The sequence below is a fragment of the Cimex lectularius genome, unplaced genomic scaffold (genome assembly GCF_000648675.2).
Source record: "Cimex lectularius strain Harlan isolate CLEC.00 unplaced genomic scaffold, Clec_2.1 scaffold124, whole genome shotgun sequence".
Taxonomy (NCBI): Eukaryota; Metazoa; Arthropoda; class Insecta; order Hemiptera; family Cimicidae; genus Cimex; species Cimex lectularius.
Window position 1 is genome coordinate 163,716 of NW_019392703.1, and position 19,179 is coordinate 182,894.

The window sequence follows — 19,179 nt, forward strand, 5'->3', positions numbered from 1 at the left end:
GATTTTTAACTGGTTTTTGAACCACAATTTTGATTGCAACTATGCTCTCATACATCTGTTCTGAACATTGATACTTTAGAGGCAAGAATAATTAGATTTGACTATATTTTTCTGTATAAATTATTAAGTAATGTCTCTAAATACAAAATTTTAATCTATTGATATTCAATGTCCCTCACTGCTCCAATTCAGTTTCACTCTCCCATTGTCAAACATTAAAATAGTACTAAATATCTATTATAGTGCTAAGGGTGAAAATATCTGCTCTATTTCAAAGTTTTATTCGCAGGGCAAATCATACGTCATCTAAAAAAATCTCTTTTTTAAAATACAAATCTTGAAATTTACAAAGCCATTTTTGTCTGTCGACTATAACTGTTTATGTGATTTATTTTGTGAATTTATAATACTGGCACAGTGCTTTCATTTTCTAGAAACTATGAGTAGAATTATACCACATTTCATTAATCATGATCAAAAATGATTTTACTCATTTGTATATTTTTGTTTGATGAAAATTAAATATATTGGGATATTTTTTCAAAATTGGTCTGTTTTGTTATAATAATGTTGGTATATTATTGATGTAATATTACTTTCTTAGGAAGTTTATTGTTTTCTAAGGTGAAAATTATATCTGATAGAAATTAATTATTTTTTGTTCGTTTTTTGTGAGCAAGCTGTTGGTAGAAAGGAATGGGAAATTTTGCGTTTTTATACAGACACTTCTGTCTGATTATTTATTACTTATACTTGACAATAAAATATCATTTTTATTTAGCTTTAAATTTGTTTTGTAACATCCGAATTTTCGGATTATTATTATTATTTTTCCGTCTGAATATAAACGGGTTTCACTTCGAATTGATAAAGTGCCCACTACAGAGGCATGCGCTCGGCCTTGTGATAATTTTGCCATCTTTCGTCCCGTTTTGTAAACATTTTGTCAATAAGGGATCAAAATTTGATAGAGGAAATTTTCCGATTTTTCACTAGTTCGTGGAAAGCGGATTTTGTTAAAGGAGAGGAGAAGAATCGACGTAGAAATACTTTGAAGAAAGAGGAAAACGACTTGAGACTCGATGGCTGACAACGAGCAAAAGGCTCAGCAGTTGATAGCTGAGGCGGAGAAAAAACTGACAGGCAACAAAGGCTTCTTCGGTTCCTTATTCGGGTAAATAAATGGATCTACTGTTTTTTAATTTTCTTTTAAGAATAGAGATCCTCTATATTATTTTCTTTTACCATCTTTTTTTTTTTAATTTCCATTATAGGGTAATAATGATAAATATACTTATTTTTTAATTAAATCTCAAAGATAAAAACGTATTTACAAATCTGTATGAACGTTGTGATTTCATTTCTTTCAGTTTTCAACAATTATATTGGAGAGTTGACTTGCTTTCTTTCATGACTCATTGCAATTGCTGAGTCATCGATAAGTTAGCACACAATTGTAATGGGTATTGGTTATTTATTTATTTATAGCAATGGTGTGCAACTAGTTTTTCCTGAGTCTTATGGTTTACAAACTAGTGGATCAACCACCTCTTGAGTGTCAAAATATTACTTTTAAAAATTGAATTTTTATTTATGAATTTAAAATCAATCTTCTCAGAGTCAGGGCTGGGGGCTTGAAGGCTACCCAGAGGTTGTGACACGTTATATCTTTCGGGCTTATATGCTCCCAGACCCAGCGAAGAGCTTTCGGATCCGAGCTTATATGTTCCAGGCCCAGTGAAGACCTATATGAGTCGAGCTTATATGTTCCAGGCCCAGCGAAGAGCTTTCGGATCCGAGCTTATATGTTCCCAGGCCCAGTGAAGAGCTATATGAGTCGAGCTTATATGCTCCCCAGGCCCCGTGAAGAACTTTCTGATCCGAGCTTTATGTTCCCAGGCCGAGTGAAGAGCTATCTGATTCAGGCTTATAAGATCCCCGGGCCAGGTGAAGAGCTATCTGATTTGGGCTTATATGCTCACCCACCCATTGAAGAGCTTTCGGATCCGAGCTTATATGTTCCCAGGCCTAGTGAAGAGCTATCTGATTTGAGATTATATGCTCCCCCACCCATTGAAGAGCTTTCTGATCCGAGCTTATATGTTCCCAGGCCCAGTGAAGAGCTATCTGATTTGGGCTTATATGCTCCTCCACCCTAGAAGAGCTTTTGGATCCGAGCTTATATGTTCCCAGGCCTAGTGAAGAGCTGTATGATTGATTTGAGATTATATGCTCCCCCACCATTGAAGAGCTTTCGGATCCGAGTTTATATGTCCCCAGGCCTAGTGAAGACCTATATGATTTGAGATTATATGCTCCCCCACCATTGAAGAGCTTTCGGATCCGAGTTTATATGTCCCCAGGCCTAGTGAAGAGCTATATGATTTGAGATTATATGCTCCCCCACCCATTGAAGAGCTTTCGGATCCGAGCTTATGTTCCCAGGCCCAGTGAAGAGCTATAGGATTTGAGCTTATATGCTATCTCATTCGGGCTTAGATGCTCCCCAATCCTTGTGTTGGCTATCCTTCAGTGATTCAGGCTTGCTTATGCCCCCAGGCCTTTTTGTCCCATTCTAATATTTATTTTTTTATTTTTTTGCGTTTTATGAGCTATAGCCTGACCCCCATCTATTGGGCTGAGGTTGTACCTAATGTGTAGCAGACACCACCCACACCCTTACTTCCCATCCTCATCATCAACGGATCACTCTTTACTCTCCCTTCTGTTCACATTCTGGCTTCTCTCTCAAACTTTTGCGAAATTGCGACAGAATAATTTTTCTGGAAAATAATTCGACTACAATATCTCAGCCTACTTGGTTTTGCCCTACTTTAAACTACCTCTCACTATTGCCCTTCGCAACCTGCCAAATGCTGCCCTCAGTTGTAGATTTACATCTTTTTCATTCAGAGTAATTTTTGAAATATATTTTTGTTTTTGTTGTACTCATTTATATATATTTATTTTATGTACATATATATTTTAAAACTCTGTATTCATGTGTATGTGCAGAGTTGATTTAAATAAAACAGTACTCAAAATTTATTTTGATTTTTGGTTATTATGTTTGAATATACATAATGAATAATTTTTATGATAAATAATTTTTTTGTTTAAAAACTCAAGCACATCTAGCAATTCTTTTTTTTAACACAAAACATACCTTAAAAATTGTAAACTATGTAATGTGGTAATAACTAATTAAAAACTTATGTTGTATTATTGAGCAGAGGTGGCTCGTCTAAGGTTGATGAAGCGATTGAATGCTACACAAGGGCTGCGAATATGTTCAAAATGGCCAAGAAGTGGGGAAATGCCGGGAGTGCCTTCTGTGAAGCGGCTTCACTCCATGCCAAAGTTGGCTCGAAGCATGATGCCGCTTCTAATTTGGTTGACGCTGCGAACTGTTTCAAGAAATCAGACCCTAACGGTAAGTTATGGCCTATTTTTTAAAAACATTTTTAATGGAACTTCTGGCACCTTATTATTATTTTTAATTGGCCCTTGCAGACATGGTAAAAATCTCTTCAACTCAATTAAATGTATGTACCTACTATGTTGTGGCCTAAGCTAAGTTTGGCAGGCCTCAGGGTACCGGATATTCCGCTTCATTCACACTAATAAATACATTCACACTGACTATAAACTTTCATACTATATGAACAATTAAAAATTTGGGTTGGTGTGTCTGTGGGGTACTGTTCTGCCACAGACTCACCCACACTCACCCATAAACATTCATTTTAATAAATACATTAATAAAATCTGGGAAGTCACTGGAGTATTTGACATTCTGCTATGGCCTCTCCCATTTCACTCTAAACACAATTACCCTGAACAACTAGCCCAATTTTGTGGGTCTCGACATTGCCACAAACCCATACACTCACACTTACTCAATTAATCATTGATGGGTCTGCAGGGTAGTCTATATGCTGCCACAAACTGACCCATTCACTCACTGATCATGCTAATAAATACATTCATTCAATATGATCAAATAACTAACCTAGTTTGGTGGGTCTGTGGGGTTCTTCATATTCTGCCACAAACTCATTTACTCAAACACTCACGCTAATAAATTCATACTTTCTAGATGGGAAAAACTATGGAAAGTCATCATTATCCGCTTCAGGTATTCGATCGAGTATTAACTGCATCACTGCTGTTTCTTAAAATGTATTAGCCAAGGGGCATCTCCATGGCCTTTTGAAGATGGCAGAGATTTTGTAGATGCAATGTGGCATTTTAAGAGGTGCTCAGGGTTAGTCTGGTGTGGCCAATTTGTAATTGGGCCATCATTATCATTTTTTTTATCAATGTTCTTGGCCCACACTTTGACGACAGTTTTATTTCCCTTTAATTTATCAGTCATTTCAGCCTCACAAGAGTATTTGGGTCATGCTGCTCGTTTGGCCGCTTGGTCTGCTTTTTCATTTCCTTCTATTCCAACATGGCCTGGAATCCAGGCAATATTGATTTTTTTCGTATTGCCTGTATTAGTGGCTGGGTTGCCATTACTGATGGCCAAGACCTCACTGATATAATTATAATTATTTTTGAACATTGTTATGCTTTATTCAAAAGATATCGCAGTATAATTTCATTGATCATTAATTTAATTCAATTGTTTAAGTACAGATAAGTATGTTTTCAAATAAGACTAATTTTAAACCTTTTATTTTTTTAGAGGGTGTAAATTGCCTTTTAAAAGCTATTGAAATATACACTGACATGGGGAGATTCTCAATGGCTGCGAAATACCACCAAACCATCGCCGAAATGTATGAAACGGAGGCGGTTGATTTAGAAAGAGCCGTACAACATTACGAGCAGGCAGCAGATTATTTCAAAGGAGAAGAAAGTAACTCATCTGCTAATAAATGTATGCTTAAAGTGGCTCAGTACGCCGCTCAACTCGAAAATTATGACAAAGCAATTAGCATCTATGAGGGCGTAAGTTATTAAAGCTAAAGCTGAATATAATTTAAAAAATTGACATTTATTATTATTACTATTTTGTAGGTTGCAGCGACATCTCTAGATAATTCATTGTTGAAATATAGCACGAAGGATTATTTCTTTAAAGCTGCCCTTTGCCATTTATGCGTTGACGTTCTTAATGCTCAACAAGCAATGGAGAGATACGCAGATCTCTATCCAGCATTTCAAGATTCAAGAGAGTATAAACTTTTGAAGGTAATTCGATCGCATTTGAAATAGCTTTAGATCGTTTATTTAAATTAAAATAATTTTTCAGGTTTTGATCGATCATATCGAAGAGCAGAATGCAGACGGTTTTACCGAAGCAGTTAAAGATTACGATTCAATATCAAGACTTGACCAGTGGTATACAACAATACTTTTACGTATCAAAAAACAAGTTAACGACAACCCTGACCTGCGTTAAATTTGTAAAAAAAAACATCTATATTGATTCCATTTCTTCCTTTATCTTGCAATGTCATTTCATTAAGAAATGACAAACTTATAATATACAGATGCAGCAGACAAAATTAAAAAAAAAAATTGTTTATTAAATGCATGCAAATTAGTTTGTAGGTTGAAATATGAGGCACATTTTTTGTTCAAGTCTAATCGTGACTGCTCTCCTCCCCTGAACAACAATAAATTGCTTCTATTTTTTAATTTGCTTTAAAAAAAAAGTTTTTTTATTACAGTTACTCAATCCTTTATCAATTTTGAAAGTTGTTAAATCTTAAATCAGAATAGATTTAAGATAGTTATTGTATGAGTGGTATTTATCAAATACTAACAATAATTGTTAATAGTGTGAAATATATGTAGTAGATGAATAAATTGATAAACACTTAAGTTAACAAAATTTAATGAGGATTCAAGAAAGGAGCACATTAACACGAGTTGGCATTTTGTGTAATTGTAATATTGCTAGTTGTTATTGCTGTTTTAAGGCAATTTAATAATTTAATATTATGTTTGTCAAATAATAACAAGTTCACATTCCGCTCTTTGGACATTTTATTTTGTTTTTAATAATCGATATTTTATTGTTAAATTTTGTTATTTGGGGATGGTTCCAAATTGATAATAATAATTAAGGCATTTGATAATTAATCTGCACCTTCATGGGGCAAAAAATCGCACGTATAGTTCACATTATAAAACTTTAGTTCAATTAAATATAAACAATTATATATAGAAAAGCTTGTTTGAGTGTCAAAAATGTAATATTGTATATTATCAGACATTTGAATGTGATCGGTAGTTTTTGTTTTGCATGTTGATCTAATATTATTTTAGAAGATTTTTTTTTTAATGTAAATATCTTTTTGTAATTTATGTAAAAATGTGTAATGTTATAATGCCTAATGCCTATTTATATAAAGAAAAGATGTATTGAAATTTTGTTTATAGGTTCCTAAACCTAAAAACTTTTATAGGTTTATATAAATATACAGTGGACCCCCGTATAACGCACTCCCATAAAACGGCAAAAAAATTGCGACGTACTCATACAGCACGATAAACATTCCCAAATAATGTGTAAGATAAATTTAACATTTTCAAAATTGCAATATTTGAAAGTGAATCACATCTCAATAGCAATATGCGGTAACCGTTACAATTTAGAGACATGCTTAGATTTGTATAAATTGGTCTGATAATGTATGTCCTGTATAATGCGATCTCCTATTAATCAGAATGTATGCCCCGTGTTGTATGGGAGTCTACTATATATTGTTTAAATGACACTAATATTTAAAAATATATATTATTTGTTTGAAATATACTTGTTTTTGTTTACCTGTTTACCACCTACATGATATAAATAATAGATAAAATATACATTTTTCTTAGCCAAGAATTTTGATCTCAATGAGAATTAATCAAGCAATCCACTTTACTCGACAGCAAACAGTACATTTAGAGGTCGGTGACGTGATCTTGTGATTTTTTTCTTTTTTTTAAACAATGATCAGCGTGGCACTCATCTCTTGAAAGTAATCTCCAGATAGCATGTAACTCAGCCTGACGTAGAACCTGTTTTCTAAAAAATTATGGCATTTTATCTTTGTGATCGATTTCTTGGCATTTCCGAACTGTCATGCTTTCTTGATGCCTTGGTTATTCTCACTTGTTTTGTTTGTTATGATGAGTTTGTCATCTTCAGTGATTGGCTTGTTTTTCTTTATAGTCTTTCAATAAAATGAGATGTAAAAGGTATGAAAAATAATGTCTACAAATGGTCTATGTGGGCTCTCAATTGGCCCAGAAGTTAACATTAACATGTTGACTGCGTCCTATGCTTGGCCATTTTGATTGCCCCCAGCGGAGCCGAGTAAAATAGCTCCTTGGCACATAAAAATAAAAACTTTCAACTATCTAAGTTTTAACTTCAATAATTTTACATATTCATACAAAATGGGTAAATCAGAGCTTTCCAAACTTTTTAGCTAACAGACCCCTTTTGATTTCTTTCCCGGTTCTGTTAACTTTGATATTCAAATCTTCTAAAATTGGTGGGTTTATGCCAATAATAATTATGAAAATTTTTAGGAGGGTAATTAAAATTTTTAGGGTTTTGAAAATTCCACTTGTTTTCTCTTTGATTCATTCAGTATGGAGGAGATTCATGGTAAAAGTAGTAACCCTTTCTATTACGATTTATAGGGGAACTGTCTCTCGACTTGTTGTTTATGGGTGACTTCCTTTCATATTTAAAATCAGGAATAATTTCCGGTTTAATGCCTAAACTCATATTTTTATTTCGTTGTTTTCGAGGTCTTTTACGTACTTCCAAAAATTCTGAGTCCAAATCTGAACTGTCCGTTGGAAAAAATTTACTTGACTTTTGGGCTCTATTTGTTAAAATTAATTCAATCTTAGATATTTCTCGATAAAGCTCTTCAATTGATTGTATTTTAACACGTGTTCCAATTAGACCTAAAAACTGCGGATTTACTCTTTCGAGAATGATTTGAATCGTTTCCTGTTCAGAAATATCCAAAAATTTTTGAATATTTAATTTGCTGGTCAACAAATTCTCTTAGGCTTTCTTTACTTGACTGAGGTCTCAAAAGATATTTGGTTTTTAATTTTAAAATTTGTTGAGGAGAAATATGAAATTTATACAGAGTCCCTTAAGATTTTAAAATTTATATTTTTTGTATTAGCTGCATTGTAAAGCAAATGACTAACTGAACCTGTCGTTTGTTCGGCAATAACGAATAAGATTTCTGATGTTAAAGAACGATAATGATTAAGAAGAGGTCTTAAAGCACACAAAAATGTAAATATTGTATCGGGATCATTTAGAACCAAATGTGGCAATTTATTTATTCGGTTTAAAAGTGATTTATGGAGTTTAGAAGCCCTTATAAATTTTTCTTCGAGTTGGCGTGATTGCCATCTTGTTTCTCGACAATCGCTTTCAGAATCGGATGACTGAAATTTAGGAACAAATTGTTTTTTACTTCCCTCTGAATCGGAACTGCGCGCTGCCGCAACCATCGCATGTGTTTTTGCATTCGGTTCCTTGATTTTTTGTATCTTACTTTCATTTTCCCTTTTATTATCCTCGTCAAGCCTATCTATTTCACTCGGTCCAGTCTTTTCTACAACCTCACCGTCCGATACCCCCGATGAAATGAATTTAAAATTTTTATTAATCAATTTTTTTAATATTGTGTCGGCCAAATTATCCACTAATTTGTTTCGGTGCTTTTTTGGAATACGGGGTAATTCTGGGCTATTACAAATTACTTCTCGAGCCTGGGATTTTAAAATATTAATAAATTCTTCCGATTGTAACGCTATTTCTTTAGCAGTCTTAATTTTATCAAGTCTGTTTGGCCTACTATCAGTGTCTTGTTCAGGTCCTTTTGTAGGAGTCTCAAAATCATTGCTTTCCATTATTTTTAAAAATTTATTTGACGTGAAATTAATCAATTAATAAAAGATGTCCCTTAAATTGTTGATTTAATTAAATTATGAGTAACTATTTATCTGGGTTAATGACAACAACTAATAATCAGTAATAAACATTTAACATAAACATTTTATAAATTAGCATTGACCAGTCCATTCCTAATTAGGTGATTGAGAGAGATATCACTAAGAAAACAAACATTAGATTGACATACTTAACTTTATTTACAAAATCCGGAACTAAAAAATCAAATTGGACAGAATAGAATCAATAGCTATATTGAACGAGCCAGAGATAGAATCAATAAAACGAGCCAATTTGAAAAGTAATAAAATATAAAAAGAGTAATTAATTAATGGGAAGAGTGAGTTGGTTTAGCTTGCACAACATGGATATATTGAGTTTAATTTTTGATAGCTGAGACGGATTTCGAATGGAGATGGGCATCTAAAGAGCTTTGGTATTTAGTTTTGGTGGCTGTAGATAGAAAATCCAGATTCGCATAGGTAAAATGTGGAAAATGGAAGGTCATGTTTTGCTTTTTCAATGAACGATTGTATTTTTTTTTTTTCCAGTTGGTGTCAAAAATGGGGGTAAGTATCGGACTCGAAAGTAGATTTCAAGGTGGAGTCTGAAGTAATGGCTATTAAACATTGGTATTAACCTGAAGATAGACTGGTTGGCTTTATCAAAACTGGAAATTGTTTAACCACCAATTGTAACTCAAGCTGTTGGAAAGTAGTGCTCAAAGGACATCTACCACCTTCGAAGGCGTTCACATATTTCATCAATCAACATACCTTTCGTAAGCTCCAGTTTGTTTTCTTAAAAAAATAAATAAAATAAAATAAAAATAACAGGAAAAGTCTCCATCTCTTCTTTTGAAACAGATTCAACCCAAAACTGAATTTTTCTTTTGAAGGCGTCTACTTTGTTGTTAGCATCAAAAGTTGTGATACTCTTTCCTTGCAAAGAAACTCATCTCATTCATTTTAATGAAACTAGCTTATAAATACAACAGTATACATTTCTCATCATTGAAAACATTGGCCAGTTTGACACTGTGGTCCATCAACAAGGTAAGACTTCAGAATGAAATTTCTTGTAATCGAAGGACATCCACCTCACTTTTGTATGGAGAAGCAGGAAATGTTGAAGGCATAGAATTGTGAGTCTTGACTTGAACAGCTGCAGTTTAATATAATTAATAATTTGAGCAAACTCATCCCAAACTTCTTAAATGAAGCTGGCATCTGTTTCACAGCCAAAGCATGTCTGGAGGAAACAATGAAAGCTGGTGCAAAATGAAAACTTTTGTTTTCAGTACTCATTGTTATTAGTTTTTTTAAATTTTATTTATTCATCCTCCATTTATTTTTGTAATTATTGCATTTTTTTGAAGTTTGGCAAGGGGTCCAAGGACCACATTTTGGGAAGAGTGGGATAATTGATTAATTAAAATAACCAAACACAAACAGATGAGTGCGTGGCATGCACCGTGTTTTATGATGGTGCGGCGTCCATTTCATTGTTGCCTCCATCGCAATGTAGCGTTTACATGATGGAATTTATGCGATTTGGCATGCGCTTGAGGTAATTCGAGAGGGCTCTGCGTATCATCTTCCCCCGACCCCTTCACTGTAGTAACTGCTGTCTTTGATAGGTCCTCTGTTGACCATCTCATTGTGTTCTTGTTGGAGAAATACAGCGAACTGGAGCATTGGCAAAATGGTCATGACTGTCTGGGAATAGGTCTTAGATCCAGCCCTCTGATATTAAAAATGCATTAAAAACATGATTAAAAGAAAATGGCAGTATCAGTGGGTCAGCAGAGAAGCTGAGAGTAGCACTGTCGATAGGTGCCCTCTGAGCATCTGACACAGAAGTAGGGTCATCCTCAACCTAAGAATAGGCGATGTGAGGTTGACGTACAGACACTTCTTTTGGGTCAATGTGTCAGGCATATAAATAAAGGTTGTTATATGTGCTCCAACTAGTTGAGAGGTGCTATTCCTTGGCTCCATATAGAGAGCGTGTAGGAATGCACCCAAGAATTTTGCTTGAGCATAGCAGCAAGTATCTGGGTCTCCTGTTTGGAGTTTTAAAAGAAACAGTGTTTCTACTGCATATAATGTTTAGTAGTTATCTTGTCTTGTGTAAAGTGTGTTTATTTGTATGTTGAGACTGAAAGTATTTATTAGCATGAATGTGTAGTGTGAGAGAGCCGATGGCGGAATATTTAGTACCCCACTGACCCTCAATTAAATTAGTTATATATGTGTAAAGGCTGATGGAGGAATATCAAGTACTAACTAGTGAATGGTATGTAAACAAGAAAGAATGTATTTTAGAGTGAGAGAGTGAATGGGTTTGGATTTAGGAAATTATTGCGTTGGGGGCTGACATGATCTTGTTGGTAGCCCCTGGAGCCCAACCTTGGCGATTAGAAGGATAAGAGCGCAGTCTGACCCCCAACTGCCAACACCCGAGATGGGTGATTCTTGTTGCCTGCCGGTAATTTATTACAAATTACAAAAGCAGGAATTGCTGGCGAGCTCTGACAAGTGATAGGCTCAACTCTGTACATGTGCAGATTTGAGCTTATATCAAAATCAGTAATCAGCAAAATATAAGGATAATGTGTGGTGATTATTAGTGACCGTTAATTGATAATTATTCAGAAATTGTGAGATGCGATCTGGTGTGATGTAGGTTTCAGAACAACATTTTCTTTATCGTGCCAACGTTTTGATCTTTATTGAGCACAATTACACAGAAGACTTTGAGCTCTGAAGATGATCTCAATAAAGATCGAAACGTTGGCACGATAAAGAAAATGTTTTTCTGAAACCTACATCACACCAGACCGCATGATTTCGGAATAATTATAAGGATAATGTAAAATAGTAATTTAGTTGAAAACGAATCAAAGAATTTCTTTTTATTATAAATCATATTTGTGACCCTATTCCTTAATAAAAATAAAGGATGTTTTGGGATACATTTTTAAAACGAATAACTCATTGAAATACACTATTTTAATTTTAGTTTTTTTACTAGAAATATGTCTATTGATAACATTTATTAAAGGAGGCTATGAAAGAGTTATTTTATGTTGAAAAATTATCTCTTTATTTAGCTTAATTACTCTTAAATCTATAACAAAATGCAACAAAGATAAATTTCTTTTGATCACATTCACAAAATACAATATAACTTTTATTCTTTAATATTTAATTAAAATAATTAAAAACAACATACAAATAACATTATACACAATAATAAAGGTCACAGTAGATTGTGAACATATGTATAAGGATTATAATTATACTGTTAGTCTTTATTCCCAAGGGTGCATACAAACCTCAAAATTTACAAGATCCAAATAAACCAGAAATTATAGGAAATAAAAGGTCAATCGCACTAATGATAAACTAATCAAAATTGTATATTTTCAATAGCTTTTAATAATTAAGAAAAGTAAAAAACAGGAGTATTAAACGCTTAACTAAATTATATTATTTGTATAATATACCTTTAACATTAATTACTTTGGTGTTGACTTCTAAAATTTAATTAATGCATTTAAAACTGCAAAAAGTGCTGTAGGTTTGGGAGGCTTTAAATTTCTAAAAACTGGGATTATAAAAATGTACTAATCAAATGCTTTCTTATTTCATTTCCAATGGTTTATTTAAGATGGTTAAAAAATGCCAGAAATGGTGTTAAAATTCCGACAAATGAAAATCATTTGCCGAAACGTTTTGAGTCAAATATAAAAAAAAGCACTTGAAATACTACAATTTTATTTGTCACGTTTCTAAACATTAAAAAGTAAAAGTAATAAACACCGATAGAATCAAGAAGAAAGGCATCAAAGTTATTATTGTTCTTTCTTTCAGTGTCAGGCCGTTATCTAGAATTAAACATTTCCAACCGTGATGCCTAACTTCGAGTATACGAATGATATGTTAATGTTACATAGCGTAATATAATGATATGTGTCTGTTACAATTTGATATGTTAATAGCAACATTTATCCATCAATCCTCCATGAACTACATACTTATAAAGTTGATACTTGTCGAATACTAGTTACATTGATATTATATACTATTCAAAAGTTTAAATAAATTATTTTTAACGGGCTATAACTAGTCCTCTATATGGTTACTTGTGGGACCACAGCCAGATTTATATTAAAAATATCATTTTTTTCATATTATTGTTTTAGTTATTACACACACTAGAATTTACATTCTAAATGCTTAATTGCTTCAGGGGGAGCCCAAGCAGAAAAATAATATTTTTAAGCCTCAAAATGTGAAAAAATGGTATTATTTTTTATATTTATATCTTATATCATCACAAACAAGCATATATCAATCGTAAATACTAATCGGTTATTCATATAGTCATCCTTAATCATTCTCTAAGCAAAAGTAAAAATTACATTTCCTCTAATACCATATTATTTTGATTTCTATATCACTTTCTGGATGGAAATCTATATTAACATAAATTCAACTTTATAAGCACATCAGCTCACAGACGATTTAGGGTTTGTTAAAATATTTATTAAGAAAATATTATTACACTTAAAACTATAAAGACATTTAGATTTTAATCACGATTTTCTTGATATGTATCTGTTTATTACTTATAATACGAAAACGTTGGAGATAATTTTTTTCCATTATACGTATTAATGATATAATTCCAACTACCTACTAAAAGGGAAAAAATACCAGTATATACACTTCCATTAAAATATAATAAATACTTTGAAATCGTTGTAGCAATCAATATTGTAAATACTGCAAGAGCCATACTGATTCACCTACAATATGGTGATTAAGGTAAACTATTGTTAATTCTGGTATTTTCAAGGAATGGGGAAGTCATCATGGCCTCGATAGAGTTTACTTAGTTTTGATTAGGGGCAGGGGTAGGACTCGAATTGGAATTGGTCAATATTACGCTTCTAGTCGAGGAAGCCGGTGTTGACAAGTTTCTCCAAAAAGAACTTGACATCGCCCAACTCAGAATCTTTTATCCCAAGGCTTTTCAACATTCCCAAGTCCCCATTTTCAACCGCCATAAAAACAGAACGTAAATGCTCAAGATCTGATCTCATCAAATGTAAAGCTGCTCCAAAATCTTCAATGGTCTGTGATTCTAAAAAGTACAAAAGAAAAACATTAAAAGAAGCGGTGTTAAAATTTTATTTTATAATAATAAAAACAAAAACTACACAATATGAAGGAATTTGATTTGAATTTGACCTGTTCGTATGGTGTTTTATGCTCTCTTCTATACTTGACTTACCAGAAAGTGTAATTGCAACTTTATCGACTCCACCCAAAGGTGCCAATGCATCTCTGGCTTTGCTTCCGAATAGTTTCTCCAGATAGTTTGGTCCATGGCTTGCAAGCAATGACTGCAGAAAGCTGGATGTCTCTTCGACTGGCGGCCTTTTAGCTAAAGATTACATCCTTCTAACAGTCTCAATCATTACATAAAAACCTTATAATTAATATTTTACTGTGCACATCATAAATACCAAACCTTTTTTTTTAATTTTTTTTTTTTTTATAATTAATCCATCCATGCCCATTTTGCAGTGTATAAAATGTACATACAAAAATGCTGAAAATATTAGATGTGTTTAAAAGATTTTACCAGCGGTACAGAGTCTTGAATCTTCGTCGTAACCATCTAAGCAATCTGGCGCTCCGTCACAAAGGTACTGAATTGAAATGCAAGCGCCATCTCCAGGACACTTGAAGGGTTCATATGGATGGCATGCTTCAGCTGGAAAATATAATTTATGCTTTTATTGAACACATATGATCTAGTGTGAGTTGTACTTTCATGAATTGATTAGTCTATTAAATACATAAAGGGATGAGCTTTTCAGAGATGTTTTTTTTAATCAATATTCACCATTAATCTTTAAGTAAGGTATTGGTTGAGAGAAAAAAGTCAGTGTCACAAGCGGGATTTGAACCCACGACCTTTGGCTAAATTCGCCGCTGTTCTACCACTTGAGCAGCAACTTCGATCCACTCGGACACCAACTTCCCATCTCAACCCCACCTTTTGAATTTTCCCTCCTTTTTGCCATTTTAAAGGTTAATTAATTACTTACTTAAACATTAATTAATTGGAAATAACTTATTTACACCTAATCGATTCACCATTAAATTAAGTATATATTTTTTAAAAATAACTAAACAAAAAGTAGATAAATTAATTTTATAGCTGTCAACTGGGGGAAGTTCAAACCATTAAAACAGGTATGAATTGATAGGAAAATAATTGATATAAGTCAATTTTGTGTTGGTTTTATAAATTCTGGTTTTACTAATTGTCAATCTTCAAGAAAATATTCTCTTGAATGCTTCGTTAGTAAAGTATTCAAGATAATTTTGTTAAGAGCTTTACCAGTAATACATTTAACCCTAATTAACTGACCTTGTAACGAGTAGTAATCAATTTTTCACTTACATTGCGTATTCTGTGTCATTAACATTAAATAAGGGGAAAAACCTATATGATTTTTATAAGCTCAACTGTCCATAAATACATATGTACAGAATTGAACTTTTGCCTTCAATCAAACTTTCGAATCTTCCACTTCTGTATTTTGGGAGTCCACGGTCCCATTGCTGAAGCAATCCGTAATTACGTACACTCTTTCCCATTTACTATTAACTCAAATAGGAATACTTGATATTCCTCCATCTACCTTTACACATCCTATATAACTAATCTATTTGTGAGTTCATAGAGTACACAGTATTCCACTAACATTACACATTCGTGCTAATAAACACATTCACTCTTAACATAAAAAAAAGAAGCACAAAACAAGATATCTATCAAATATATATATAAAACTGCCCTGTTTCCCTTAATAAATCAGAACAGGAGACCTAAACAATCAATGTGCTGAAGATAAATTCTCATATTGGGGGGCATTCCTACATGCTCTCTATATGGAGCCAAGAAGTGACACCTTTCATTTAAATGGGACACATTTTTATTTATTTAAGGATTGAAATCCACTATAAAAAAGACATTTTACAACAATAAAAAATATAAATAATATATGTAAAAATAAAAATAATATATATAAAAAGAATAAGGACGTATATATATGGTAATAATATAAATGGTAAATATAAATGAGAGTAAAAACTGAACAACAAAAATGAAAGACATAATTACTAACCAAATAAGGCAGAGAAAACAAAATAAAGCTGAAAGACAATTGAAACTACAATAATTAGGTACATATGTAATGAAAATAATGCTCTTTGTAAATATATAATAAGACTAGAGTGCGAGAATTAGTTGAACCAGTAAATAAAATAAATTGTATTAATTTTGTACATATGAAATATAAAAGCATTCAACTAAGGTTGTAGGATAAGGTTTTTCATAGATTGCACAGAACTATTGAAGAAGTCAATGCTATTGCAGATGTTGTTACTCTTGATCATCATTCTGTGTAGAGGAGAAGAGAGCATGCAGTTAGAGCTTTGGAATTCAATATAAAATAATTTATAGGTTTTAAGAGAGTACGAAGGGACATGTAACTGTAGTTGAGAGAGGAGATAAGGACTATCAATGAAATTGTTTAATAATTTAAATAAAAAAACAATATCAAAGTAATCCCTTCTTAGTGCCAGTTCGAAAAGTTTAAATTCAGAGCGAATTCCAGGATAGGCAGAATTTGGAGGAAGATTTTGGTAGGAAAGTTTTTTTAAAAATTTGTTTTGTTCAGATTGAAGAAGTTTTTGTTATTTTAGATAGAATGGGTTTCCAAACAGGTGTAGCATATTCAATTTTTAAATTCATAGGTGTTCCAGATGATGAAACCTAGCATCTTCATAGATCTATTTTTTATTGAAGAAATATGTTCTTTAAACTTGAGCTTTTGATCAAAAAGTACACCAAGATCCTTTACGACCTCAACTCGCGTTAAAAGAACATCATGGAGAGTATAGAGATAAATAAAAGGTTGTTTCTTATGAGAGAATGTAATTGTGTAGCATTTGGAAACATTAAGAGCAAGTTTGTTATTAGAGCACCAGGTTAGCACATTATTGATAGAATTTTGTAATTGTAAGCAGTAGGAAGGAGAAGAGATTATGAAATAGATTTTCAGATCATCAGTAAATAATAAAAATTGAGCAGAAGGAAGAGCAAGATGGATATCATTAATAAATAAGAGAAACAAAACTGGTCCAAGATGAGACCCTTGCAGGACTCCTGAGGAAGCCGCAAAGGGACATGATTTAAATGATTTTATTTGGACTATTTGTTTTCTGTCGGAGAGAAAGCTGGATAACCAATTCAAGATAGTTCCGGTGAAACCATAATCCATTAGTTTCCTTAACACTATTGTGTGATTTACTTTATCAAAAGCTTTAGAAAAATCAGTATACACTGAGTCTACTTGGTGTCTAGAGTAACATTGAGCAACCTTTCGTTAAATAGACATATATGCGGGAAACATAATCGGACATTGGCCCTAAAATAGGCGTCTGTGCGTCAACCTTGCATGGCCTATTCTTAATCAGGTGAGGATGATCCCTCTTTTACGATTCAAAACTTCTGAAGGGGCATCTATCAACTGTGCTGTTGATAGGAGCATCTCTGCCAACCTGGCTTACCGATCCTGCCATTTCCTTTTAATAATATTTTTCTTGCATTTTTAGCATTACAGGACCGGATTGTGGAAAGGACTTACATCTCTGGGGTCCTAGACAACCTACATTGTTTCGCTGAGGAGCTCGAGTTTGGAGTATTTCTCTAAGACGAATGAATAAAGGTACGTGAAAAACTTTCATGGACAGATGTTCCCATCATTTCTCAGCTGAGTTGAATCAGACTGAGGATTTTTAATCTATATCTTACACCTTAGGGGGTCTCTCAGACAGCCGATACTACCCTCAGATAGCATTAGGAAGATATTACATGCATGGATATATTGCAGCAAGTCAGGTGGAATGTTACCCAGGTTCAGGAGTGAGAGGGAATTTTGCTCAAAGTTCAAAAAGGCAGACAAAACCCACATGCTGTCCAATAAAAGCTGGAAAAACAAAAGGATGTTCATTTTATAACATCTGTCAGGCCCAATTAATCATGTTTTCGCTTTGTGAAAATTGGAGCAAACTTTTGGGGTTATTGGACTGGATGTACCCTTCTGTCGTCTTTTTTACAAAAGCGACCATGAACGTCGAGCTTGAAAGAGAAATTCAACCCACATGCTGTTAGTTTCACTCCAAATCACATTAGCCTTTTGATCCAATTTACGAGAGTCAGCTTTTCACAGAGGTCCACAATGAAGGGAAAACAACTTGAATAAAAAAGGAAGAAACTCACTTGAATTTTAATTCTAAGGACTTCTAGAATATTCAGAATGGCTGTTTATATTTTCACCGCGCTAAAACAGAAAAATTACTTAAGAATTTATTGTAGATTTTTGAATTACAATAAAAAATACTCTTTACTGATTTTTTTTCTTGTTTAATGCATATAACATTAATGATGTATGGCTATTTACATTTGATAAAATGCACATGTGAAGGGTCGTAAAATAAATGACTAATCATTAAGCAACCCAGCCTATAAAGTAAACACTTCAGTTTAATTGAGAACGTACATAACAGCTAGCTCAGAAGCTTTATTGGAACTTTTTAGTTTTTACCTTTCTAATCGTACTCAAGTTAGTAGAGTTGCTTCTTCTTCTGTTCCATGTAAAATTTTTTCTGGTATTGCACAAGGATCAATATTAGGGCCAATTCCGTTTCTTATTTATGTTAATAATTTGCTGAACTTGATTTATTTGGTAAACTCATTTAAGTTTCAGTTATGCTGATTATACTGCTCTGATTTTTTTTTTGGCGATGATTTAAAAAAATTTGTTGTCTGATATAAATAAACACCTATGAGTTGTGCTCTTGGTTTTCGAATAATTAGATATCTTTTAGTTAGGAAATCACAAAGATGTTTGTAATTTCTTTCTTTTTTAGAAGGAAGCTTAATCTTGAAGATTGTATATTCTTCCAGCTTTCCATACTTGTTCTGACTCAATTGAACAATTGCTCATGTGATTTATTGGTATTTCTTAATCAAATAAAACACGTGGGTGTGGTTTTTTATTTTTTTAAAATTCTAATTTAACTTTTAAATTCTATATTGAATTAATTATTCATACAATCTTTTTCATAAATTTTGAATGCTCATGTCTA

General features: G+C 32.9%; 3 protein-coding genes across 4 annotated transcripts in view; 2 read left to right on the forward strand and 1 right to left on the reverse strand.

Annotated features, from left to right (window-relative positions):
* Positions 1 to 742: 742 nt before the first annotated feature.
* On the forward strand, positions 743 to 6,189 carry LOC106666388 (alpha-soluble NSF attachment protein). Its single transcript, XM_014393562.2, has 5 exons — positions 743 to 1,174; positions 3,234 to 3,433; positions 4,694 to 4,959; positions 5,029 to 5,202; positions 5,264 to 6,189. Exons 1-5 carry the CDS (start codon positions 1,083 to 1,085, stop codon positions 5,411 to 5,413), a joined length of 882 nt encoding a protein of 293 aa, XP_014249048.1. The 5' UTR covers positions 743 to 1,082; the 3' UTR covers positions 5,414 to 6,189.
* Positions 6,190 to 11,994: 5,805 nt separating this feature from the next.
* The window catches only part of LOC106666393 (IDLSRF-like peptide), a 63,339-nt gene continuing 56,154 nt past the window's right edge, over positions 11,995 to 19,179 (reverse strand). The window contains exons 2-4 of the mRNA XM_014393570.2: positions 14,597 to 14,728; positions 14,243 to 14,395; positions 11,995 to 14,092 (exon numbers count right to left, since the gene is read on the reverse strand). Of these exons, the coding sequence (XP_014249056.1) occupies positions 13,899 to 14,092; positions 14,243 to 14,395; positions 14,597 to 14,728 (479 nt within the window). The 3' untranslated portion in view covers positions 11,995 to 13,898. The remainder of the gene's footprint in view (positions 14,093 to 14,242; positions 14,396 to 14,596; positions 14,729 to 19,179) is intronic.
* On the forward strand, positions 17,340 to 18,304 carry LOC106666394. Of its 2 annotated transcripts, XR_001340426.2 has the most exons (3): positions 17,340 to 17,505; positions 17,644 to 17,756; positions 17,850 to 18,304. XR_001340426.2 is itself a non-coding variant. In XM_024226216.1 (2 exons), exons 1-2 carry the CDS (start codon positions 17,747 to 17,749, stop codon positions 18,200 to 18,202), a joined length of 363 nt encoding a protein of 120 aa, XP_024081984.1. In that variant the 5' UTR covers positions 17,340 to 17,746; the 3' UTR covers positions 18,203 to 18,304. The 2 variants fall into 2 exon arrangements, 1 of the variants encoding a protein (XP_024081984.1); XM_024226216.1 differs by having other exon boundaries at positions 17,340 to 17,756.

What these genes read in the sequence shown, in the direction of transcription:
- LOC106666388 (XM_014393562.2), top strand. Translation starts at nt 1,083, where the DNA reads ATGGCTGACAACGAGCAAAAGGCTCAGCAGTTGATAGCTGAGGCGGAG. An exon ending in TTCTTCGGTTCCTTATTCGG is followed by an intron (nt 1,175 to 3,233) that starts GTAAATAAATGG and finishes ATTATTGAGCAG; the next exon opens with AGGTGGCTCGTCTAAGGTTG. An exon ending in GAGAGTATAAACTTTTGAAG is followed by an intron (nt 5,203 to 5,263) that starts GTAATTCGATCG and finishes ATAATTTTTCAG; the next exon opens with GTTTTGATCGATCATATCGA.